Source organism: Cetorhinus maximus, chromosome 5 (assembly GCF_964194155.1).
Source record: "Cetorhinus maximus chromosome 5, sCetMax3.hap1.1, whole genome shotgun sequence".
NCBI classification, from domain to species: Eukaryota; Metazoa; Chordata; class Chondrichthyes; order Lamniformes; family Cetorhinidae; genus Cetorhinus; species Cetorhinus maximus.
In genome coordinates this window covers 73,561,736-73,588,329 of record NC_135883.1, presented here as the reverse complement: position 1 = coordinate 73,588,329, position 26,594 = coordinate 73,561,736, and the positions used below count along the sequence as shown (strand labels likewise).

The window sequence follows — 26,594 nt, the reverse complement described above, 5'->3', positions numbered from 1 at the left end:
CTAAGCTGTCTATGTCAGTCTGCTGTCTAGGAGCAGTTAATAGGTAACTCAAGTTCTAAGTGATTAAATAGTTTGAATGCTTGCTTCCCTGGCTCACACTGACTATGATCTGTAGGTGGTGGCTCAATGAATGTTCAGTAGAAATGGGAATCAATTAACGATCTTATCTCTCCCTCTCTTTCCTCTTGAACTGAATCTCACAAGACAAGTCTCAACTTAAAAACTCTTTTGCAGCTCTTCCTGCCTTTGGCACACTCGGAGCTGGAAACAAGCCGTCTGCTTCAAAGCAAACCAGGGGTTTGTTCCACGAAGATCATAAGAAAAAAAGGGTCAAGTCTGTTTGGACGTAATTACACTTCATCAAAAGAAGCTTTCTTCATCTCCCATGCGTGAAAAGCCTGCAAGCAGTTAGTCTTTTTTTTTTGAAAAGAAAAAAATGCTTTTTGGGAAGCCAGCCAAGAGAAAAGCAAAACAGTAAAACTGGGTACACCACTCCTTTGTGATTTCTTTGAACTTTAAAACAACTTTTTCAGGTACATTCGGTTTATGTGCTTGCATTGTGTGTTGACTGAGAGTCTTTTGGTCAATACGTTTCTCTTTATAGGAAACAACACAGACTTGGCACCCAAAATGAGTTCTAGAAACCCCCTTTTCTTCTCCCTTTTCGCAAAGGATTAATTTTAGAAAAGTGTTGGCTTGTAGGAAAAATCCTTCCGGCCATTAACTGTATGTCTGTTTCAAGCAAAAAGGGAAAGCTGATCTACAAAGGATTAGGCTGAAAGAAAACTTCCCTCATTTCTGTGTTTCAGGAGAGTCCAGTGCTTACAACGACTTTGACATCTTTGAATATCAAAATGCTGATACATTTCTGCAATGGGCATCTGGAGAAAAAGTTTTTACAACTTTACTGAGCGCTTTCAGCTCATCTGACCAAACCATGTTTCCTTGTTGAAAGGCGACTACAGTGAAATTATCCGGAGAACACACGAGGGACGGAGGGGACAGGGGAGCGAGTGTCCAAAATACTGAAAAGTTGACAGGATAGATAAACAGATAGAAAAGAACTTGACAAAAAAAAACATTTCAGCAGAAAGTATTAGATGAAGAGCGAGGCAACTACATGGACCCCACAGTCATTCTTTAACATCAGATGCAGCTAACTCCTGTTAACCATCATTACTATACCAGCATAAATACAGGATGGTGTCACATTCCCGTGCCTCGGAAATACTGCACTTGGACCACACACACACGCATGTACACATACATACATACATATATACACACACACATCCACACAGGTAAAGTATCCACGAATTTAAGTTAGGTAAATTACTGTACCCCTTCCACTCCGGCCCACGAAGCGCAAATCATTGAAACGAGCAACTTGGTTCTTCATTACTGCCGATGCGTTGCGGAGTTCGGCCGAATAATTCTCATCATTGCCGGCCATGACAGTGACCACGGTGCCGTCAGGAACATCCCCCAAGGCTACCACCTGTCAGAGAGCAATACACATCATCAGTACAGTGGGCTAGCTACTGCCACCGGGGAGCTGACTCACCTTCGGGGAAGGGGGCAGCTTTAGTTAGCACCGGGTTTAAACAGTGGCTGAACAACTCTCCAAAAATGGATATTGCTCAGTCTTGTTCTCTTTATAAATGGTAGATTTGTTTCATCTCCCTTGAATACATTTCAAACTAAAAAGGATAAATACGTTGACTTAACCCTGTGATGCATTTTATTGTGCAAAGAAAATAACTGTTGTTATGGTGTGCAGGAATGTGTGTGAACATTGTCCAAGCTGTCTTTCACAATCTCCGTGACTGATCATTACAGTAAAGGGGTATCGCATCTAGGGAATTGGTTTGAAACGCACATTCTGCTCTTTATAAAGAGTTGAACCTACCCTATGTTACTAATGTTACTCTCACTGAAGGTACTTTATTTAAAAATACTTGATGTTTGTTATTCAATATATTTATGTGACAATTATTAAACGCTTAAAATTCATTTCAAGAATTGATCCACACACTATTTTATCATAGGTGTACATGATTAGTTCAATGTCATGTGCCATAAGTAACACAGCAGAGAAAATGCTGCGGATTCACTAGTTTTACAATCTAACTGTTTAAATACAACAGAGATCTTCAGAAAGTTGCTAATGCATTAATCTTAGCAAATTAATATGTTATAAATTCGCATAAGATGATTTGATGAATACAAATGCACACTTAAAAGCGGAAATTATACATTTATGTACACGTCAAGGTGCCGAAAATACAAGACTTCACTTTTACAAAGTTATTTACTGTTCGTATTGTTTCCAATATTTTGTTCTTAGTCTGTATGCACGGGAAAAAGAAGACAGCTTTTACCTTGAATGCCACAGGCAGGGTTTTATTACACCTCCAGTGGGACGGTAGGACAGAGCAGAGGAAGTTGGGGCTGTCAGTCCGGACCAACTCTGCCGGGTGATCGGCAATGATATCCACCATGGTTCGGTTCTCATGGGGCCGGATCAGAGACCTGCCGAGCGCCGCCGCCGCCGCCCCGGCTGTTCCCACTCCGGGCCCGGGCTCCTGGTGAGGGACCAACCCGCTCACATCGCTCATCTTTCCCGATGCTGGTAATGTGGTGGACGGTGGAGTAAAGCGCCGGCTCGTAGTGGGATCTACGGGAATACGCATCACAACACTTTGATTAGGGGCTTACAGTAGCCACAAATAGTCAATCTGTCCAATTAATGCCAGTTATTGTCACTCAGTCCAGTCCAGTTTCTTAATTTTTTTTTCTCGCTTTCTCTCCTTTTAAATAAAGAACTGTTTTTCTTTTTCAGGAAAGTCACTTATTCCTCTACTAATATATTCCAAATGTATGTCTTTGGGGAGAAAATTTCTAATCCAACTTGTGGTCAAGGCGATCAAGAGGGAAAAAAAGCCACAATTTCCAACTGGTGGTTTCACGGAGGTTGGGATTATAAAGCAAGTTTGTGGTCATGAAAAAAGTGAGAGATGATGAGACATCAAAGAACACATGGTGGCTGTAGGAGTCATACACGACTTTAAAATACTCCGTATTCCCTTGTAAAAGGAGGTCGAGACGATCACGATGGTATTTTCCAAATCCGACTCTTATCCCAAATATATACATAAATGTATGGTCTGCTCCTCGCTGATGGGGGAATAATTTTCAGGGAACGGCTGTAGATTGCAGACTAAAACATTTCCTTGAATGAATGAAAGTTATAAAGCGTGCCCCCAGAGTAAGGCTTTGCTAAAGAAAAGGGCTCTATTAAAATCATTTACATATCCAATCGTGAAAAAGTGCAAACGCCTACTTGTTATGATCTGAGCCTATCAAAGCCCTCAGATGGTTTCTTCACAGCTTATTTCCTCAAAAAGTGTTAGGAAGCAGCCGACTTCCAGTTTCTGTTGTGGTTTTAGTTAAGTCTTGCTACTGAGTTCATATGGATGATATGTGTTCAAATGTTTGCAAAACACTGTAAATCGCGTCTAAATGCAACACGCTGCCTGAGTACAAAGGCGCTCAACAGGGCTACTGTAGGTTAATTTTATTAAAATTATTTACAAAACATGGGGCGGGGTGCGAATAAGCGCACCGAGTTTCGAACGAATCGTATCTCAGACTGTTAACTGATTGCTGTAAATTAGTGGTAAACCCAACGATAACTTTCAAATGCACAAATGCTACTTGAATTTGAGTGAGGAAGCAATTATTTAGTCAGTCAGTAATCTGGCACTGGCATCGCTCTTGTTAAACCAACTTCAAACGACGTGCTTTTTCAGAAGTATTCATCAAAGGGACATGATATATGGCATGTAATGTAACGGTAAAATATTATGTTGGATACATTTATTACGCCAATTGACTAATAAAAATAGGGTATTACGCTTCCAACCAGATAATTATACAGTCAATAACGTTTATCTGCAATATTACCCTGTTTAGCGGGACCAAATAGGTGAGATATCTTGCAGGTTCCTTATACAATAACGAGCAGCATTATTGACGCAACACCCGGCATTGGTAAACCATTGTAGATTAGATAGCATCTTAATAAAATGATATTCCAAATGTTGCTTTTACGAACTGGAGTCGTTTTTTCCCCCAAAAGGAGTCTTGTCAAGGTCCGAATGTAATTTATTTAAATTTATCAAGTAACTTTATTAACGTATGTTAATCGTACAGTCTCTAATTGAGTCTGTGGTGCGGGGGACAACTGGATCTAAATTCGCTGTAAAGAGATGGCTGCAATGGGATGGTTATCAGTTAGTTTACTGAAATGCGCCGATGCCACCACACGAACACCCTTCTCCCCTGACTGGTTCGCAGATCCGAATGAAATACCAGCAAACTACCATTTGTATTGGATTTCCGCGCACGCGTCCTGAAGATGGTATGCATACTTTGATTGACGTGGCAATCATCCAATCAGCAGTAAAACTGCTCTAGGCAACTACGGTAAATAAGGGGGCCGGAAAACCAATCAGCGCTCGCGATGGGCGGGCGGCGCTGGTGCGGAGGCCTGACCTCAGTGTCAACGTGTGGAGTACGAGAGGTAACGTCACTGCTCGGCCTGCTGGGAATTGTAGTTCGCGCCTCTTGGATCGGGAGTTCACGTCCTCAGACACGCGAACTACAGTTCCCAGCGTGCGCTGCGAACCGCGACTGCGTGGATATGACCAGTGCCGGAACTATGGTTGTATACGCGTGAGGAGCTGTCAGTATCCGGAGGAGAGAAACAAACAACAAAAAAAACACATTCAATTCAAACCCTGTTGTACTGGATAGTGTGTGTTTAGAGGGGGCTTTCTGATTAAAACAAAAGTGAGTAAAACAGTAAAAATTCATGGAAGTTTTTCGCCACTGGTCTAAATTCTGAATTTGATATATTTTGGCACCCGTAATCCAGTTTTCACTTTTTTTTGTAGGTAACACGTTACAGGCTTGAGGTAAAACGTGAACCAGAGGGGACAAGCCGTTCGTTGTACATTGGGCTGAAAACTTTTTCACCGCGTGGTGCGTTAGCTTTCAAACGTTTAAATTATACATACAGAACCCGGTGCGGTGCGCATTCCAGTGCGGCCAGTAACCCCACACGTGCACAGAACCCGCACCGCATTCCAGTGCGGCCAGTAACCCTGCACGTGCGCAGAACCCGCACCGCATTCCAGTGCGGCCAGTAACCCCACACGTGCACAGAACCCGCACAGCATTCCAGTGCGGCCAGTAACCCTGCACGTGCGCAGAACCCGCACCGCATTCCAGTGCGGCCAGTAACCCCGCACTGCATTCCAGTGCGGCCAGTAACCCCACACGTGCACAGAACCCGCACCGCATTCCAGTGCGGCCAGTAACCCCGCACTGCATTCCAGTGCTGCCAGTAACCCTGCACGTGCACAGAACCCGCACCGCATTCCAGTGCGGCCAGTAACCCCGCACTGCATTCCAGTGCTGCCAGTAACCCTGCACGTGCACAGAACCTGCACCGCATTCCAGTGCGGCCAGCACGTGCACAGAACCTGCACCGCATTCCAGTGCGGCCAGTAACCCCGCACGTGCACAGACCCCGCACTGCATTCCAGTGCGGCCAGTAACCCCGCACGTGCACAGACCCTGCACTGCATTCCAGTGCGGCCAGTAATCCTGCACGTGCACAGAACCTGCACCGCATTCCAGTGTGGGCAGCAACCTAGCACGTGCACAGAACCTGCACCGCATTCCAGTGTGGCCAGCAACCCCACACGTGCACAGAACCTGCACTGCATTCCAGTGCGGCCAGTAACCCCGCACGTGCACAGACCCCGCGCTGCATTCCAGTGTGGCCAGTAACCCTGCACGTGCACAGAACCCGCACCGCATTCTAGTGCGGCCAGCAACCTAGCACGTGCACAGAACCTGCACCGCATTCCAGTGTGGCCAGCAACCCCACACATGCACAGAACCTGAATAATATTCCAGTGCAGTCAGGAATAATTTGTCTGCATATATGATGCAGAATGTACCCTATCCCTATTTTAGTTATTTTTCCTTTGCTTTAGGACCTCTTATCCTATGCACTTCTGCGGAGAAGTGGCGTACCTGCATGCATATTAGTGCTGCCGTTTAAACAAGCGTCTAATAGATATTCCTTGCAAGGACCTACTTTGTCGCTATGGAGTTTCTCCAATTGCTACTCTGAGATCTATAAGGTAACGTGTGGGGGAAACCATGAAACTTGTGCCCTGCGCCTTTAACACTGGTTAACAAAGATGGTGCATTAATGCCCTCTGTCTTTCCTACTGGTGTACAATGGTGGTGTACATGGACTTCCAAAAGGCATTTGATAAAGTACCTCTTAACAGGCTCATCAGCAAAGTTGAAGATCATGGAATAAGGGACAGTGGCCGCATGGATAACAAGTTGGCTGAGTGACAGGAAACAGAGTACTAGTGAACCTGTTTTTATTATTGGTGAAAGATATATAGTGAGGTTCCCAGGGGCCAGTGTCAGGAGCATTGCTTTTCTTGATCTATATTAATGACCTAGACTTCAGTGTACAGGGCACAATTTCAAAATTTGCAGATGACACAAATCTTGGAAGTATTGCGAATTGTGAGGTGGATGGCTGATAATGTCAAGAGGAGGTTGATGCGATAGGAGGACAAATGGCAGGTGAAATTGAATGTAGTGAACTGTAGTGAATGTAGTGAACTGTGTGAAGTGATTCATTTTGGTAGGAAGAATGAGGAGAGGTAATATAAAGAGTACAGTTGTAAAGAGGGTGCAGGAACAGAGGGACCTCGGTATATGTGCACAAATCATTGAAGGTAACAAGACAGGTTGAGAAAGTGGTTAATAAAGCATACAGGATCAGGGCCTTATAAATAGGGGCACAGAGTACAAAAGTAAGGAAGTTACGACAATCCTTTATAAAATCTGGTTTGGCCTCAACTGGAATATTGTGTGAAATTCTGGGCACCATGCCTTAGGAAAGATGTGAAGGCATTAGGGTGCAGAGAAGAGTCATGAAAATGGTTACAGGGATGAGGAACTTCAGTGTGGATAGATTGGAGAAGGTGGGGTTGGTCTCCTTGGAGAAGAGAAGATTAAGAGGCTATTTCATAGCGGATTTCAAAATCATGAGTAGAGTAGATAGTGAGAAACTGCTCCCATTGGTGGAAGGATCAAAACATGAAGAATGGCAAAAGAAGCAAAGGTGACATGAGGAATAGCTTTTTTTTAAACAGCGAGTAGCTAGGACCTGGAATGCACTGCTTGAAAGTGTGCTGTGACAGAGCTGGTAGAACATGGGTATAGAGAATATCTTCTGCTTATTTAATTCCAACCATGTACCCTAATGCCAACCTCTCACTGCACAGCTGAGATTTACATTACTTCCAGAGTCCAACCTTGTGGCTCTTTGAGTAGAAAAGGAAGAATATAAGAGGAAAGTGCAGGGGAATGGGGTTAGAGGGAAGTAGTTGTAGTTAAAGAACTTGCATTGGCATAAGTGTGACGAATTGAATGGCTATTTTCTGTGCTAAAATATCTATTAAATGTTACTTGACTGTAATATCGGCTGTTTTTCAGCATAATCCCCTGCATCTATATCTATTTAATTTTATTGCCTTTGCAGAAAACCACCCACTTCCTATAGTTGGCAGGCCATTCAACTACTTCCAGACTTTTCAGTTGGTTCTCAGTAGGAGTCTTGTCATTATTTACTCTTATGTCTGTCCACCAGTCTGAGTAGATGTGTAGCTTTGCCGGAGTACCTTCCCACATGAGTGTGATCAATGAAAATTAAGCGAATAGAGGGAAGAGAATTGCACTAGCCATCTTCCACTTTATTGCCCTGCACTAATAGTTTTTTCACCCAATAAATTGTATTTGCATTTCTCATGATACCAATAATGATCAGTAAATTAGAAACGATTACTTAAAGATTGTTATTTTTTTCCTCAAGCAGAGTTCACTTTGAGTTACTGTGCTTTGACCACTATTTAAAATTTAGGCAGGCATAATAAATTGTAGCTCATGTGCTTTGTCCACTCACAGTCTCTCCCTCAAATATTTTTCTTTTTTCTGCTGCTGGTTTTGTTGTCCATTTATAGAGAAACTGCTGTTCATTTTTTGTTTTAATTGTAGTTTTATATTCTCCCCATTGTAAGAACATCGGGTAATTGCATGTCTACTTGCTAGGAGCTAGCCAAGGTAATTGTCATCTTCAAGCTTTTATCAATATTGATCAGAATTGTACAGAATTAATTTTACAGCTGTTGCAGGCTAATTTAACGTGCAGTTTTTAAAATTGTCCTTTGCTTTTTTTTCACAAAATTGAAACGTATAACTACTTTGATTAAAATGTTCAAAGGAACAGATAAATGTTGTACTAATATCAATGATTGAGATTAATATTAACCTTTTGGAGACAAGTACATTTTGCAGTGGACTAATGTTAGGAGTAAAACTGACCTGATGGATCAGTGAGCACCTTCCAGTTAAACATGCAGGAAGCTTTTTGTGTCGGCTTTTTTGAGAAGAAACTCTGGACGTTTGTGTCTGAAAGGGGTGAAAATTATATTAAAAAGTGATTCTGAAGGTTTGCTTTACGTTTTGAAAGTAAACAGCATTTCTATAAGTTTTGTGCAGTGCAGCAGTTTGACACACCCTAGATACACTTCCTAAATCAAGTTCTTTGTTTTGTAGGTTTAAAATTGTTTTAAGTTGCAAACAATTTGAGTGTATCCAGTCCTTCCCATTGTCGCATTTTCAATCTATAAACTTCAGTTGACATGGTGGCAATTTTTATTTACATGATCCTGTTGCCTTAACTGCCCTGCAGCATTAATATCCAGCCCAGGCCAACAGTTCTGGAGCAATGAAATTCTTTGTTACTGCAAAGTATACGAACTTGCTTTTCATCAGTTAAAATCTTTATGTATTAAATACAATCATAATAAATATTCTAAAGGAGAATACAGATAATGATTGCTTCTTTTTAATTAACATGTTTGAGCTGTGTTTTTTCAGAAAATCATCTTTAGCATGAAAAATATTTTAAAAATGCAATAGTATATACTGCCTCGTTTTGTATTTCCTAACCCTGCAAACCTATTTTCTTATCTGCTGATCTCGTTCCTAGTCTGTTACAATTCCCTTCCAATCCAATTAATCTTTACTGTCAAATCTAAAGTACACTATTTAGAATGTTTTTAAGTTTTATCTGAGAAAATGATAGTGTGAGTAAAATTCAATTTTCTGTTTGTAGTCTGGAGTGGAGTAAAGCTTTCAAATGACATATAAACTATAGTAGCTATGTATCCTGTGCTGCCTTTTTATTGAACAATTTTAGCAGAAAGGCTCACATCACCTGTGGCTTGTAAATAGGATTCATTATGCATGTAAATATTAGAAAGCCCAAATTATGCAAGATTGCTCCTTTTAGTAGGCATTTTTAATATTTACAGGGTCAGAAATTGAAAAGTATTGGAGCATTTTAACTGTTTGGAAACTGGTATCATCTAGGACAAGTTACATCAAATGTGCTGTTTGCTGACTTAATACAGGGACTAATTTAGCAGATTCATTGGTTTAATGAGTAATGGGTGGAACTTAAATCAGGATCAGATATGTGAGAATGTGGTTGCACCTGACTTGTGTGCAAAATATCCTATCTCGTTGGAAGAGAATTAGAAACGTGGCTAACACTTTTTTTTTGTAATCGCAAGTGATCAAGTTTTACTTAATCATATAATTCCATTCACATTTGTCCACAATTAATTATGCTAATAGTACTGCTACTTTTGCTAGCACTTTATTGTTGAAGCTAAAGGACATTAGTATGATTGTATTATAGTGTGAGCCCGAGAAGGTGTATGCAGAGCTCTCTTAGTTCCACTGCACAAAATATGTTAAGAGATTGATGGTTGAGAGGTGTAACTGATAAACAATAAACTTAAGTGCAGAAAGTTGCTGGGGTCTTACTTTTCCTTATTAATATGAGTTAGAAGCAGGTATCAGGGGACATTCAAGATTTCAAGAACTACTGAGGAATTAAACTTCTACTACATATGATATGGGGGAGAGTCATGACCAGAGACTTCCTGAAAGTAGTACCACTGGTACCATTTTTGTTTTGAGACTAACAATGGAGAAATCTCGGGAAGACCAGTGCAGATTGTTTTCATCAATCTAGAGAAGGCTTATGACCGAGTGCCAAGGGAGAAAGTCTCTGTGTCAAAACTCGTGGGAGTCCCTGAGAAGTACATACTACTATTACAGGATGTGTACAAGAAGTGCCAGACAAGAGTAAGAAGTAATGTGGAGGAGAATGAGAGTTTCAAAGTCAAAGTTGGATTGCACCAAAGATTGGTACTGATCCCCTCCCTCTTCCTGATTGTTATGGATGTTCTAACTGAGCAAGTGAGACAGGAAGTGCCATAGTCAATGATGTTTGCAGATGATATTGAACAATGTGGTGGGGATGATGATAGCATGTCCGAGTATCTGGAGAATTGGTGAAAAGCACTTGAAGATGGGCATGAAGATCAGTAGACCAAAGACTCAATTTATGGACTTTCAGTTTGAACCTTGGGAAGAGGATCAGCATGAAATTGTAAAGATTATAGGTGAAGACCTATAGAAAATGAATAGCTTTAAGTATCTGAGGTCGGGATGGTAGAAGATGGAAGTATGACAGTGGAAATTAAGCAAGGGATTAGTTTTGGTTGGAGTAATTGGAAGTAGTGTAGTGGAGTGTGCTGTGATAGAAGTGTACCACTGAAACGGAAAGGAAATATCTGTAAGACAGTTGTGAAACTTGGGCAATATCAAGAAAAGAGGAGCAACAATTGGATACAAATGAGATGCAGATACTGCGATGGATGTGTGGAGTGACAAAAAAAGGGCAAGATCAGGAACCAGTACATCAGGGGGTCTGTGAAGATCGAAGAAAGTAACCGAGAAGTGTTAAAAATGGTATGGTTAACTTGTTGTCGAGGGATGACATAGGCCAAGGTGAGTGAAGAAGATGGGACTACCAGGAAGAAGGAGAAGAGGAAAGCTTAAGATGGAAGAATGCAGTGGTGAAAGATTGAATGAAGAAGTGTGACTGACAGGATGAGATGGAGAAGGGTGATCAACCAGCATTGTGGCAATTCTAAGTAAAATGGGAACAACTGAAAGAATAAGAAGCAGATATTAGTTCTGGGATTAGTTGGAACATTAAGAAGGTGAATTTAAGATTGGCAGTTCTTGACATAAGCAAAGTGCTGGAAAACTGAACTTTTTGTTAACTAACTGCTGTTTTGAGGGAGAGAGGAGTAGGTCCGAGACTTATAATTGCCCTTATTTAAATTTAAAACTGAGGGCTTGAAAGCAGAGCTGGCTAAAGTGAATTGGAAAATTAGGTTAAGGTATAGGTCAATTGAGATGCAGGGGCGAACAATTAAGGGGATACTTCAGAATAGATACATTCCAACGAGTAAGAAAAAGTCCAAGGGACGGACACACCATCCATTGTTAACTAGAAAGGTTAAAGATAGTATCAAACTTAAAGAAAAGGTATATAATTGTGCAAAGATAGGTGGAAGGCCAGAAGATTATACAGAATATAAGGAACAGCAAAGACTGACTAAAAGATTAATAAGGAGGGAGCAATTAGAGTACAAGAGAAAGCTAGCCAGAAATATAAAAACAGATAGTAAGAGTTTCTATAAATATTTTAAAAATAAATGAGTTAATAAGGTGAGCATTGGTCCTATAGAAAATGAGTCAGGAGAATTGATAATGGAAAACAAGGAAATGGCAGATGAATTGAACATGTATTTTGCATCAGTCTTCACTGTAGTGGATACAAGTAACATCCCAGAAGCAGCTATAAATCGGGAAATGGAAAGGAGGATCTAAGGAAAATTACAATCACCAGAGAAGTGGTACTGAGTAAATTGTTGAAGCTGAGGGCTTACAAGTGCCCAGGTCCTGATGGGTCCGAGGGTCTTAAAAGAAGTGGCTAGTGAGATACTTGATGCATTGGTTTTAATTTTCCGAAACCTCCCTAGATTTGGGGAAGGTCCCACTAGATTGGAAGAGAGCAAATGTAACTCCATTATTCAAAAAGGGAGGGAGATGGAAAGTGGGAAATTACAGGCCAGTTAGCTTAACATCTGTCATAGGGAAAATGTTAGAAGCTATTATTAAAGAACCTATAGCAGGACATTTAGATAAGTTCAAGGTAATTGGGCAGTCAACATGGTTTTGTGAAAGGGAAATCATGTTTGACCAACTTATTGGAGTTCTTTGAGGAAGTAATATGTGTTGTGGATAAAAGGGAACCGGTAGATATACTGTACTTAGATTTCCAGAAGGTATCTGATAAGGTGCCACATCAAAGGCTATTGCGGAAAATAAAAGCTCATGGTGTAGGGGTAACATATTGGCATGGAAGATTGGCTGGCTAACAGGAAGCAGAGAGTAGGCATAAATGGGTCTTTTTCAAGTTGGCAAGATGTAATGTGTGGTGTGCCAAAGGGATCAGTGCTGGAACCTCAACTGTTTATAATTTATATAAATAACTTGAAGGAATGGATGGGATGGTTGCCAAATTTGCTGATGACAAAAGATAGATAGGAAAGTAATTTGTGAAGAGGACATAAGGAGGCTACCAAAAGATACAGATGGGTTAAGTCAGTGGGCAAAGTTCTGACAAATGGAGTTTAATGTGGGAAAATGTGAAATTGTCCACTTTGGCAGGAAGATTAAAAGAGAGGCATATTATCTTATTGGCGAGAGATTGCAGATTTTTAAGTTGCAGAGAGATCTGGGTGTCTTAGTGCATGAATTGCAAAAGGCTAGTATGCAGGTACAGCAAGTAATTAGGAAAGCTAATAGAATGTTATTTACTGCGGGCAGAATTGAATACAAAAGTAGGGAGATTATGCTTCAGTTATACAGAGCACTAGTGAGACACCATCTGGAGTGCTCTACAGTATTGGTCACCTTATTTAAGGAAGGATGTAAGTGCGTTGGAAGCAGTTAGAGAAGGTTTTACCAGGCTAATACCTGGAGTGGGTGGGTTGTCTTATGAGGAAAGGTTGGACAGGTTTGGCTTATATCTGCTGGAGTTTAGAAGATTAAGAGACGACTTAATTGAAACATATGCGATCCTGAGGGGACTTGATAGGGTGGATATGGAGAGCCTGTCGGTGCTGCTTCATGCTCTCGTCGGGACCTGGAAAAATTTATTAATTTTGCTTCCAATCTCCACCCCTCCATTGTTTTCACATGGTCCATCTCTGACACTTCTCTTCCCTTCCTTGACCTCTCTGTCTCAATTTCTGATGATAGACTGTCCACCAATATCCATTACAAGCCTACCGACTCCCAAAGCTACCTCGACTACAGCTCCTCACACCCCGCTTCCTGTAAGGACTCCATCCCATTCTCTCAGTTCCTTCGCCTCCGTCGCATCTGTTCTGATGACGCTACCTTCAAAAACAGCTCCTCTGACATGTCCTCCTTCTTCCTTAACCCAGGTTTTCCACCCACGGTCGTTGACAGGGCCCTCAACCGTGTCCGGCCCATCTCCCGCGCATCCGCCCTCACGCCTTCTCCTCCCTCCCAGAAACATGATAGGGTCCCCCTTGTCCTCACTTATCACCCCACCAGCCTCCGCATTCAAAGGATCATCCTCCGCCATTTCCGCCAACTCCAGCATGATGCCACCACCAAACACATCTTCCCTTCACCCCCACGGCGGCATTCCGTAGGGATCGTTCCCTCCGGGACACCCTGGTCCACTCCTCCATCACCCCCTACTCCTCAACCCCTACCTATGGCACCTCCCCATGCCCACGCAGAAGATGCAACACCTGCCCCTTCACTTCCTCTCTCCTCACCGTCCAAGGGCCCAAACACTCCTTTCAAGTGAAGCAGCATTTCACTTGCATTTCCCCTAACTTAGTCTACTGCATTCGTTGCTCCCAATGCGGTCTCCTCTACATTGGAGAGACCAAACGCAAACTGGGCGACTGCTTTGCAGAACACCTGCGGTCTGTCCGCAAGAAAGACCCAAACCTCCCTGTCGCTTGCCATTTTAACACTCCACCCTGCTCTCTTGCCCACATGTCTGTCCTTGGCTTGCTGCATTGTTCCAGTGAAGCCCAACGCAAACTGGAGGAACAGTACCTCATCTTCCGACTAGGCACTTTACAGCCTTCTGGGCTGAATATTGAATTCAACAACTTTAGATCTTAAACTCCCCCTCCCCCCATCCCCACCCCGTTTCTTCCCCCTCCCTTTTGTTTTTTTTTTCAATAATTTATATAGATTCTTCTTTTCCTACCTATTTCCATTATTTTAAAATCTACAACTAATACCTTGTTAGTCTTTCCACCCCACCCCCACTAGAGCTGTACCTTGAGTATCCTGCCTTCCATTCTTAATTAGCACTTTTCTTAGATAATATCACCACCTTCAACACCTCTTTGATCCTTTTGTCTGTGACATCTTTTGATTATCTGCTCCTATCACTGCTTGCTTGTCCCCACAACCACCCCACCCTCAACTTCTCTCTCTCCCCGCCCCCCCCACCTTAAACCAGCTTATATTTCACCTCTCTCCTAACTATACTTCAGTTCTGTTGAAGGGTCATGTAGACCCGAAACGTCAGCTCTTCTCCACCGATGCTGCCAGACCTGCTGAGTTTTTCCAGGTAATTCTGTTTTTGTTTTGGAGATGGAGTGGATGTTTCCTCTTGTGGGAGAATCTAGAATTAGGGTTCACTGTTTAAAAATAAGGGGTCATCCATTTAAAATGGAGACGGAATTTTTTTCTCTTATGTTTGAGTCTTTGGATCTCTTCCTGAAAAGGCGTGGAAGCAGAGTCTTTGGATATTTTTAAGGCAGAGGTGGATAGATTCTTGGTAAACAAGGGGGTGATAGGTTATTGGGGGTAGGCAGGATGCAGATTTGAGGTTACTGGCACATCTTGCTAGTCATGATATTATTAAATAGCGGAGTAGGCCTTGGGGGTCGAATAGTCTACACCTGCTCCTTGTTTGTATGTTCATATGCTCGTAAATGCACCATTTACTGTAACTGGAGATGTTCTTTAATTTTTGTCTTTGGTAGCATCAGAAATGTAAGTAAAAGCTAATTTCACATACATTAGATGCTGTCAGACCTTTGAAAGCAATAACTAAAATTGAATTTCTTGGGTACCCTGTACAGATTTAATTTGGTGATATTTATGACTGCTGCCTGAGAAGCCAAAGGAGAAAAGACATTTCTATGTGATATAATTTCATTAACAGCAGAATGTGGTTAAACAATCGATAGTTAAATAAAACTAATTAGCTTTGAAATAATGAATGAAAGCTTTGGGTGGTCCACCTCCCAATTTTTGATGTTTCTATCTTATACAGTTATTGATACTGCTTTTATTACACATTATTCAACTCTCGAGTACTGACATGAATTCTTTTCATTGAAGTTTGCTGTTCACAGAAAACATTTTCCTTGCATATTTTCAGTGTGTTTACGAAAGTTGGGAATGAGGTATACATCACACACTGAGCCTGTAAGTTAGGGTGTGAGAACCATCAGTGATTTGTGTCTGATGTCTCCTGGGATTAATTACATGAAAAAATACTCCTTCAGAAATTATTTTGAAAAGTAATATAAACAATTCTTATTTAAATAGAAGAGGAACTTTTTTTTAAGGAAAGTGTACAGTTTGTTCTCAAAGTTAACATTATTTTCTGTCTGTAACCTTATCCTCTTTCTCCTCCTTCCCTGAAACTCCCAGCTTCTCTTAACCCAGCTTCCACACGACATGCACTTCCAATAATTATTGGATTATTTTTCTTCCCTTTTCTTGAAAGAAAGAACCAACTTATAATAGAGGTCAATTGCCTTTCCAGCTGAGATTAGCTGACTGAAACTCTTCTTCTCTGAATGATCCATTTATTGGCTAGCTAAATTCCTTTACTGCCCTTCGTGTTGTAATCTGCTTCTATATGTATGGCGATGAGATCCAGTGCTATTTCTTCCCTCAGCCCCAAAAACCACCTCTGTGCTTTCAGGCCACCTATTCTTAATTAAGTAGTTCATTAGTTAAAAGTCTGAATGTCATTGGTGGATTTCAGCAGTGAGTTTGATTGTCATTCTATAATGTAAGCAGGGAGAAAAATCCATCCACATATTAAAATGTGCATTTTGGTGCTTTTTACTATAAAATAATATTGGCCTGGAATTCTCTAGAAAGTTTTGGTATAACTATTTAACACGAGAAAAATTGTGATTTTTTTGCCCCCTAAAGAAGCTCACGCATAACTGATGCTAGAACTATTTTTGTGCATAATTTCCTCATCCCAGAGTTCTATCTGATAACTTTATCAGCTCACTTAGCTGAATAATGTAGCTCTGCCACTATTTGTGATGTTTTATAGCATTTATTTCTTCTTCCTGTCAAGGGCAATGTTTTCTATATCTTTGAATGCTTTTTTAAACGTCAGTTACAGTAAAAAGAGAAAAACTTGACAATTACCTTTTTGCAAACATGCTGTACTTAGTATGTATAAATGATGGCTTCAAACTTCAATTTCTATCATATCGCATCTTATCATCAATATAATGCCTAAGGAAGTTAGATGGTGTATGTTTGGTGCTTGCCTGGGCCCTGATTGTTTACGTTGATTTCCCCTTGTTTGAAGCCAGGTTTTTATGTTTGAGTGTCTCCGGAAATTATGATGTAAATTGCTGATAGCAAGATTGGCATGAATTCCAGTGAATGGTGGATCAAGGGATTTTCAGCCCAATGTTTTTAAGTAACCACTAGTTAATGTACTTTTGGAAAATGTTTTGCAGGATTGGGAGGTGACATTATGGCAGATTGGGAGGGAGGAAAGCCTTGTGTCTAGTCATTTGGGCCTAGGAATAAAACATAAATTGTACGATGGCATGTTTTGCAAACTGTGTGCTTTTGGCAATAGGATATAACCAAATTGGAAATTATTTCTGACTTATTCAGAAAACACTCTTAAAGTTTTAAATTCTACATTAGATACCTTAATAAAAATAAATATGTTTGCTAGATTTATATTGCATAAATAAATGGAATTCATGTGTTTAAAACCTGGGAGCACCTTTAGTTAACAGTGGATTACTGAATGTGGGAGAAGATTTGGAAATGGTGATGTGCGCACTAAATTGCTGCATGAGAAAAGTGCCATGCACCTGCAACCTGACCTATACTGTAATGGTATCTGCTGACATTAATGGAAAAGTTGCTTCTAGTTGTGTTTGAGCAGACAGTAATATCCTCTACATGTCTTTAATTTCAAATTTCATTGATTAATATAGATTGACGGAGCAGCTCTTCACTACAATACATTCTGATTCAACCAAACATTTTGCTTTTCTTTGTAATATTTGAGTAGCTCACTACTGTTTACAATGTTATTTTACTGATTGGGTTCAGTATACTTACCCTGACCATCCACTCGAGAAAACAGACCATAAAGATGAAATCATATATTCAGAATGTTTGTGTTTAAATAAGGATGCCAAAGGTTAGTCATGTCCACTTATAGCATTTGTTGTGAAGTTTTTTAATCCATTAGAAATGGATTTTAATTTAAGTGCATGTTATGGATAGATTTTGAAATGTTTCGAGGCCCATATTTGTGCAGCACTTCTCCAGCTTGTATTCCTTTTCTGCTATACATTTAACATTGTAAGAGTTTGAAGAATTTTTAAAGGTTTTATCAAGAAGGGAAGGTTTAGAATTTTAAAGCTTTTTTTTCAATATCTGAGAGTTACTTTAGTATTAACCCTGTTTATTCCTGTAATTGAGAATAAAGTAAGGATTAGTTGATTATAATAGCATTTTTCTTTTGGCACTTTCAATTTTGCGGTCATAGTGGTTCCAGATTGTCATGCAGCATCATTGGATTTTAAATTTATTATTAGACAGAAAAAATTCTTATCCTCAAATATTTATTTTTTTAATAAAGTGTTTTTGTATTTGGAGCTAGAAACTAATTTAATTTGGAGAAAGAACTTCTTTAAAATTTTAAAAGCTGTGTACTGTTAAATGATATCTTTTTAAAAAAAAGTCTTAGTGTGTAAGGGATTCAATACATGAGAGAAGGTTTGCTTACCTTATGACTTCAATTTGTCACCGGACTACATGCTATGTAATGAAAGCAGGAACCTCTAGTGTTAGGAATTGCTGTACATGTTTCCATTAACTGTTAGCCTTTGTTTAATGTATACATTGAAAGGCAGCATTAAGAAACATTTGCAATTTTAGTAAGCATTTGAATTCATTGATATTTTGCAGTAGTGCTCAGAAGTTATTAAATTAATCTTCTAACAATCCTGATGAGGCCTTTTCATCCTTCTTTCCTACAGTATTTATTTATCTATTTGTAGTCAACTAAAGCCAGTAGCATCTTTTTATTTGCAGTGTTGTGCATGTGTATACGCATGTCTTGTAGACTTTGAGGAGACAACAGATTCTTGCCTTTTCAAGCTCCACTACATTAATGAGCAACACTCTTTAGTACTAACATAAATAATAGCATTCTATAATTTCTTGCAAACTCAATTTATATTATGAGTAAAAATAGTTGTAATAGCGGTTCGGCAGACTGATAGGACAGCAGGTTGAGACTCAATTACCTACTTGCATAACTGCAAGCTTCCTCATTGTAATTTAACTTCAAAATTGCAGCGCATTGTTTTGTTTTTTGAAGGGCAAGTTGCCCGTTGTTTTTATTTTCCTATTTTCTCCCCTGTCACTGCTTCACTGGGCACAGGCTTCTTGTGGCTGACCCCTTTCTGGGAGTTGCAAGTATGACTGGTTAGGCAGCTTCTGTGAGATACAAGACAGTCTTTGGCAATTCCTTTTTCTCCAATTTTTCTCTTGTGGTTAAGGGAGTAATTGATTAGCTCTTGCCCTTTGTCATGAAGCTGAGATTGAGGCATCAGTGGACTGATGGATGGAATCTGTATCCTTGAGCTGCAATAGCACAACTTGGAGGAACCCTACTGTGCTACATTGCCATCGCACTTCATTTGTAGTACATTTTGGAAAAGCTTTTCTTTAATACAGGCAGTGGAAGTGGTGGGATTTGTTGATTATCTTAGTCACGGAAGTGTCCAGACAGAGAGGTTGCTTGTAGCATTAATGGTTGCACCTACTGTCTCTAGATATCTAGAATTTCAACTGAGATTGATTAACTGGACACAAATTGAAATGTTGTAGTCTGTATGGCTCAGCTAACTGCTCGACAAACTAGCTGGGTCAGTGGGGAGCTTCCCTTTAGGATTTGGAAATGCAAAGTGTCTACAGTTTTGGAAATAAGCCATTTGAGAACTGAATAACTTATGGTTTAGAAGTAGCTGAGACATTTTCCAAGACCTCCCCCATCCCCTCCCCCCGAAGATAAAATACTGGAGAAAGCATACAAAAATTGTTAATAAATTACAGTACTTAATTTCAGATGTTGCGTGGTTTGTAGACTGTACATGTCTCTTAGTGTAGTCTTGCAATCTTGGATTATTTTCTGATGAATGTCAGAAATGTCACAAGTTCTCAAAGGGTTAAACATTTTTAAGAAATGTCTGTTGGAAAGCTTCACAAACTTATAGAGAAGGAGACAACTTCTAAGGAATGATTAATTTTATTTTACTCATAAGCTTTAGAACTATGATTTGTCTGTGGTATTGTTGATATAGTTAGTTGTAGTGCAGAGTTACTTGTTAAAATGGTCTTCACAGACTTTATACATCTGAATTCATTTTACTTGGTATGGCAAACAGCTGCATTTCACTTCAGAGCAACTGATACATTACCATATGTCTAAAGATTACAGTGCGATTTCAATTTCATGTTCAGTCTATTGCTTAAAGTAAGTTTTCTAATGTGTTTCATCTTCTAGGTTATATTTTAATGTCCGGAAGAGAGGAAATCAGGCAGCTTCACAAAGCAAGACTTTGATGTGTAAAGAAGTCAATTATCTAACTACCAAACATATTGAGATGAGGAAGTAATTCATTAAGAGCCTCAAATAGTATTTGCTGAAGCCAAAAGATGCACCTGCATCAATCAAAGAAAAAAAGTGCAACTTTTTAAAATGGAGAAAAATTTGGCTAAACTGAGACAAATACCTTCTTGCTGCATAATACTCAAAGTAATGTCATTATTATCGGGTTTCGGGATTTCTGTCCTGCAATTTTGCACATTAAAGCCCCTTTTCAGCAAGAATCCAATATGCATTGTATCTTGTAAATAGGACTGTTGTTTTGAACAAGTCAAAACGAGAGGCCTTAAATATAAAGTATTTCACGAAAAAATGCTTTCAGGAATTCAGGAGAAGCTTCTTTACTCAGAGTGCTAAGAAATTGGAACTTGCTACCATATGGAGTGATTGAGGCATTTAGCATAGATGTATTTAAGAAGAAGCTAGACAAGTACATGAGTGAGAAAGGAATGGAAGAATATGTTGATAAGGTGAGATGAAGTAAGGTTGGAGGTGGCTTGTGTTGATCATAAGTACTGGCATAGGCCTCTTGGACCAAATAGCCTAATTCTGTGCTGTGGTATTTTATGGGCAAGATTTGTGGTTAGCAGTGAAGCAGTGACACTTACTGCTGACCTCAAAGAAAGCTGCCCATAAAGATCTAGTGACCTCTGTAGACAGATTTCCCCTTTCCTGACAGCAGTTTAAATCTGGAACCAAGTCAAGGGGATCTTCAGATATGCAGCAGCAGAGATGTCAGCAAGCAGGATAACTAGCCAAACACGTTAACGCATCCCCAGAGAAAAAGTAGGAAGTGATAGCACTTTATTTTCAATTCAGATAGTGAAATAAATGATTATGATTGGATTTTGATAGGAATTAAAATATCAATATAAGCAAACTTTAAACACAATTAAAAGCAGGTGGAATTTTATCATAATGAAACAATTTGACATTCCACAAATATAAAATTAACTTTTCAGAGTTAATGAGAATGTTTAGCAATAATTATGAAGCTAGTATGTCTTTAAAAACCTGGTTACGCCTCATTCAACAAGGTGTACCTTTTTCAAGGGTTTTTGCACTGAGACAACCAGTTGTAAAAGTGGAAGTTCATTACTTAAGGATTGAACTTTGTGGGGGGACCTCAACAGCATACCCTCTAGAAGAATGTAGGATCACTGACAGCAACTTCTGAATTTCAGCATTATTCTGTACATGTGTGGATCCCAAAGTTGCTGTCAATTTCAGTGGAGTAATGTTGGCAAATGCCAACAATTTCACCATCATTACCACTGCAAAATCTAGGCCTCTGTAATTGGAATTTCTACCACAGAAATATCCCCAGAAAAGGCTATGCAAATTAAAAAGGCCTTATGGAACTGAACTTGTTTTCATTATCAAGATTGAGAATACAAGTAATCCAGATAAAATGCTCAAAGGTATAGATAATGTAGACATAAGTAAGCTATTTGACTTGGGTAGTGAACATCCAACAAAGGGACAGTGGTTTACAGGTAATAAGCTTCAAGTAGGAGTAGAGATCTGGAATATTGACTCTTCCTCCACAGCATGAATTAAAGGACATGAGGATTGGGCTTGCAGCACATGTTACTAAAATTGTGATTAACTTCTTTTGCCATTGTCATGTGTGCTCTGCCCGAAGACAGGTCCTTGGCTCATTGTCTGCTGATGCTTCACGCTGAGCTGTTTTCTAGACAGTTATTTTTTTCAGTGGTGGTTTGCCATTGCCTTCCACTCTCAGGGGCAGATTGAATGGCAGGTCCCATGTCTACTTTAGCCAGAATGGGAATTGAACCTGCGCTGTTGGTGTTAATCTGAACCACACAATTGCTATCTAGCCAACTGGCCCTGGTAACTTATTTTTTGTGGGCTAAATATTTAAGAATGGTATTAAGGATAATATAGCTTCATGGAAGTATCGTCTGTGGAATTAAGCTAATTATGATTGAGTAGTGTAGGTTATAGATTGAATTAAAGTTTTGCTGTAATAAGGAATCAGATAAAAGACACAATTTTAACCACTTGTATGTTTATCTGTGGCTGGTTGTCTTTTTCATGATTGGATAATTGCACGGTCTGTAGAGGAAATGGGCTTAACGTGACGAATATCCTTTCCTCATTTAATACTACAAAAAAAAACTTTTTGTGACAGACTCCTAAGAAGAGGGCCACAAATTTCAGTGCTGCCAGTCTGTATCTTTAGTTGAGTTGGATGATGCTCAAGGTAGGGAATGAGGTGAGAAACGTCTGGCTCACCCAATTTTAAACCACAGTGAAGCCTTTCCAACTTGGCTTTCTTAAAGATGATGTTTACTGGGATGAAGAAAAATAAATCAAAATAAATCTTCAGCATAGCTTGAAAATTGTAAACCTGTCTCATACTTCTACTCTGTATCTTAGAAATCTTGAAAGGTCTCTCTCAAGTTTGATGATTCTGTTCCAAAGTAAGATTAAAATCAGAACAGCATCGCAAATTTGATGGGGAGGGATAATGTTAAATGTAGATGCCCTCTTGGCAATACTTGCGTCATATCAGCAAGCAAACATCTGTTGAAATGTATGTAAGTGTTGCTTTCTGTGAATTGTGTTATGGCTGTGAAAACGTTCTTCCAGTTTAAAAAGTTGTCTCTCATTTGAACATGCATTTAGAATGAAGCTGGACAGCATTGTTTGATAAAGATTGTGGTGTGATGAGAAACATTGTTATCTGCTCGGTACATAAGGTGCAATAAATGTCGCTACTGGCCCTTTAGGTGTTAATACATTTCAGATCCAGTCTGTATAGGTTGATAAATGAGATCCTGTTTCTTCAATAAATTTCTTATTTAAGATAAAGGTGAAAGGATGTTGAGGAATCATCTGCAGATCTACATAATGACAAAATAGCAATGCAAAAGTGTTTTCCATTTGCATGCCTTAATTTTGCATTGAAAATATTTGGTTGAGAGCTTTCCAGAATTCAACAAATAAACAACAGATGAAGGGATTTAATGTTAAAGAAGCTGTCTGTGTACGTGGAGACTCATTTCTAGTCTATTTTTCCAATTGCTGGAATAAATAAAGGAATCTTATGAAGATTTGCCAGTGAATTTTTGATGGTTTGAAATTCTTAAGCTGTTTTGCTAATGGGTCTAAAATGTGTTTGTCACTGTGGCATTCCATACTGATTATAGGCAGACTTTTATAGTTTCTAAAAGTCTGATTTACTTTCATGTTGAGAGACAAGTAACTCTTTTGTGCATGTACATGTGTTAGATTTTAAAACCATAAAGTCATTTCTTTTTAATTTAAGGAGTGCTAGTACTAGCACGTACTAGTTATCCTATTTGTTCATCCTGCGTTCTGTTAGGAACGGTTTTCTGTCACTTACACAACAACTTAACATTTTCACTTATAAGAGCTTGTTTATCTGGAAAATTGTTTTCTATTCACAACAATGTTAAAGTGTAGCACTAAATTGGAAGATGAATGAAGAATTCTGATTCTCGCATAATAATGGGAATGGCGAAATGGACTAAACAGTGCATCTTAAAGATTATCCTCAAATCGGGAATCTTTAGTGGGATTGGTCTTGTTGTTAAGGTACTGAGCATTATACCCAAGGTGGCCTGCCATTGAATCTCAATCTAACTTTCTTTTTAAGTGTGCAAATGTTCATGATCAGGTGCAATAACTGAAATATTTTGCGTCAGCTGGTCCCATCCTATTTTGCTGAAGCAGGCCTGTTGGAGACACCTTTGATACACTAAACTGTTGCAAAGAGGGAGAGAGAAAATAATTTAAAACAAAAAGCAAATGTGAAGGAAATTAATAAGTTTTGAAAAACTATAACAATTTAAAAGTTGTGTGCTGATGAGATGTGTGGAACACATGCATTTTTTTTGTTTAAACTTGATGGACAGTGGTTTCTGATCACACTGTACCACTACTCCAGTGTTTCCACAGGCAGTTCATGTTCTTGTGCTGAAGCTGGGTGTCACACAAGCGATTATTTTGATAGAGCACTTTGTCTGAGATTAGTATTTTCTGTTTCTATAATTTCGAAATTATTTGCATTTTCTTTCCCTTGAACCATAGAGATTTGTGTAAGAAATGAGAATCGTTTCAGTGGATCCAGTGTTTGAAATAATTACTTGCAAAATATTTATAATGTGTTAGATTTCTACAAATCATTAGAACTGGTTATTGATGAGAATGTCATAATTTACAAAAATATTGAAAAGGACAAAAAGTCAAATAGGAATTAATGGGAGTTAATGGGTTAAACTGAAATTATGTTAACATTTGAACAAAAACTTTGTTCTCTTTCTGTTTGAAAGTTTGGTACTTTCTTTCTAGGATGCCTGGGCTCCTGCATCCTGTGGTTTATTAGGGCAGAAAGTTTTGCATCACCAAGTTGCACGAGGTTAAATAAGATTGATTTAATTGGTAAGCTTTTTAGAAATATTTTAAAGAATGTTATGTTCCCTTGACAAGGCAGCAAAGAGGAACATGCATATTTTTCTGAAAAGGGCTCAACTCACATGTTTGCATCTTTTGCTTTGCCAAGTCTCTTGTAAGTAATTGATCATGAAGGTGGAAGCTGAATTTAAGAGCTCAGCCCTGGTGCAATGAGTTGTTGGGAGGGAATTTTATTGTAATTTTTAAAACTATATTAAAAAAATTTGAAGCAAATAATCAGATGTCATGTAGACTTCAATTGATGTTTATGTTTTAACATTTTATATTTGAATAATTTGTATTGGCATATTAATACTATCCTAATGTCAGGTGCCAGATCAGTTTGTTATTTGCTTTAATGTGTGTTCATGTATTTCCAAAACCTGGCATGTGACAACATTCTGTTAATATAAATGAGATTCTTTATTTCTTTCTTTTAGATGAGCAGTAATGCAGCCAGTCCCATGTCAGGTGCAGGGAGCACAGCATCAAGCACTGGGAGGGGATCTGCAAAGTCAGCCAACTTTGTTATGGAGCTTCAGACCATGATGTATGTAAACAAACCATACAATATACTTATTATTTTACTTTAATTGTGAATCGTTATTAACAAGTCAAAACACTAAACAATGCAAAGGAACTTTTGTGATTAAGATACAAAACTGTATTATATGAATTTGCCCATATGTATCTTTACATTATATTTGACCATATCCGAAATTAATATTTATGGATAAAATTTACATTTTGCATATTTAATCAGTGTAAAACAATGCCATTTTTATGGCTGTATATAGAGAAAATTGATGTATGATAATTAGCTATTTAGATACCTAGAGTTTTATTCAGTTAACTATGATTAATTTGTCATGGACAACTTCAGTTTGAAATGTTTTTTGTTGAGATTACTTTTATTTTTTTCATTTACATTTGGGAAGCTCATTGGCTGACTGAATTATGCTCTGATGAGGTAGGTTATCCTGTTACGTAGGTTCTGGAATTGTTCATGAAGGAACAATACTGTTGGGGGTCACTTTCACTATTAGGCAGGGATGAGCTACAGAAACAAGATATATCGTTTGAAAAATAAAGTTCACAACTCAACTCTGTGGGCTCACTGGATGTTTAATGGGGCAAAAATGCGCTAAAGGAAGTTTGGATTTGTAGGTATAAATGGAATTTTTAAAAAAAAAACAAGCAAAAATAAAACACTTCTCCCTACACCATGCAATACATTTTACATTGATCTTTGGTAGTTTAAAAAAGTGGATGATTTAAAATCAAGGCTGAAAATTAAAAGAACAGTGTTGGTATGTTAGGATTTCATTTTCCCCTCTCAATTTCCATTATTGAGTGCCAGCTGGAACTATCTTCTAGACTATGGCTCTTACTGCCCAAAGTTCCCATTGATTATCACAATACTTAATTAGTCTGGATATTAGCATTTTTTCATGAACATCCTAGTGTTGCAGATTTACATGTCTGGATGTCAGAGCTAAGTCTGGCTTACCAATGTTGGCAAATCAGTTGCAGTTTACCTCAGTGAATCACCGATTTTTGAAATCTAAGTTGGACTCTTTTTAGGGAGTGCATGGGTATGCAGTTTAGCTTTTAATTTAAATTATTCCTGTGATTCAGGTTTTGTTTTCTCATAATCATAGGCACTAAAGAAATGGTGCCTTCATTTCAATGTGCCAAGCTAATAGACACTGGAAGTTGGAACTGGCACAGATGGATGCCAGTGAATGCACATCTGATGTTGATAATGGAGGCGATATTTTACTGCATACAAAAAGAGATTTTGAAAAGAAAATGGAAACATAAACCACCAAAATAAATCTCTCTAAAAATGAGAGATCAAAGTAGGTTTTAGCATTTCAAAACTGTATTTGGGCTGACAGGTTTGTCAGTGCATTTACAAAAATAATGATTTCCTGTTCTATTTGGTTACAATGTCTGATTTCTTCTGCCTTCATGGAGGTCTTTAATTGAGATCACTTGTGCACATGCATGACAGGAAAGAAAAGGGCTCATGGGAAGTTGAAATGGAACAAGAGCGCTTATAATGGGGTGAAAACCTTAACTGTAGTAA

General features: G+C 39.0%; 2 protein-coding genes across 9 annotated transcripts in view; one reads left to right on the top strand and one right to left on the bottom strand.

Annotated features, from left to right (window-relative positions):
* The window catches only part of runx2a (RUNX family transcription factor 2a), a 159,810-nt gene that overhangs the window by 124,883 nt on the left and 8,333 nt on the right, over positions 1 to 26,594 (bottom strand). For 4 of the 5 annotated variants that reach the window (XM_078542013.1, XM_078542015.1, XM_078542016.1 and 1 more), the window contains exons 2-4: positions 8,485 to 8,571; positions 2,382 to 2,677; positions 1,342 to 1,498 (exon numbers count right to left, since the gene is read on the bottom strand). In XM_078542013.1, the coding sequence (XP_078398139.1) occupies positions 1,342 to 1,498; positions 2,382 to 2,677; positions 8,485 to 8,518 (487 nt within the window). In that variant the 5' untranslated portion in view covers positions 8,519 to 8,571. Of the gene's footprint in view, positions 1 to 1,341; positions 1,499 to 2,381; positions 2,678 to 3,966; positions 4,338 to 8,484; positions 8,572 to 26,594 lie in introns of those variants that run through there. The other variant, XM_078542014.1, reaches the window with a different exon arrangement.
* supt3h (SPT3 homolog, SAGA and STAGA complex component) overlaps positions 4,688 to 26,594 on the top strand; it is a 517,619-nt gene continuing 495,712 nt past the window's right edge. For all 4 annotated transcript variants that reach the window (XM_078542020.1, XM_078542019.1, XM_078542018.1 and 1 more), the window contains exons 1-3: positions 4,688 to 4,854; positions 4,959 to 5,046; positions 24,943 to 25,052. In XM_078542020.1, the coding sequence (XP_078398146.1) occupies positions 24,943 to 25,052 (110 nt within the window). In that variant the 5' untranslated portion in view covers positions 4,688 to 4,854; positions 4,959 to 5,046. The remainder of the gene's footprint in view (positions 4,855 to 4,958; positions 5,047 to 24,942; positions 25,053 to 26,594) is intronic.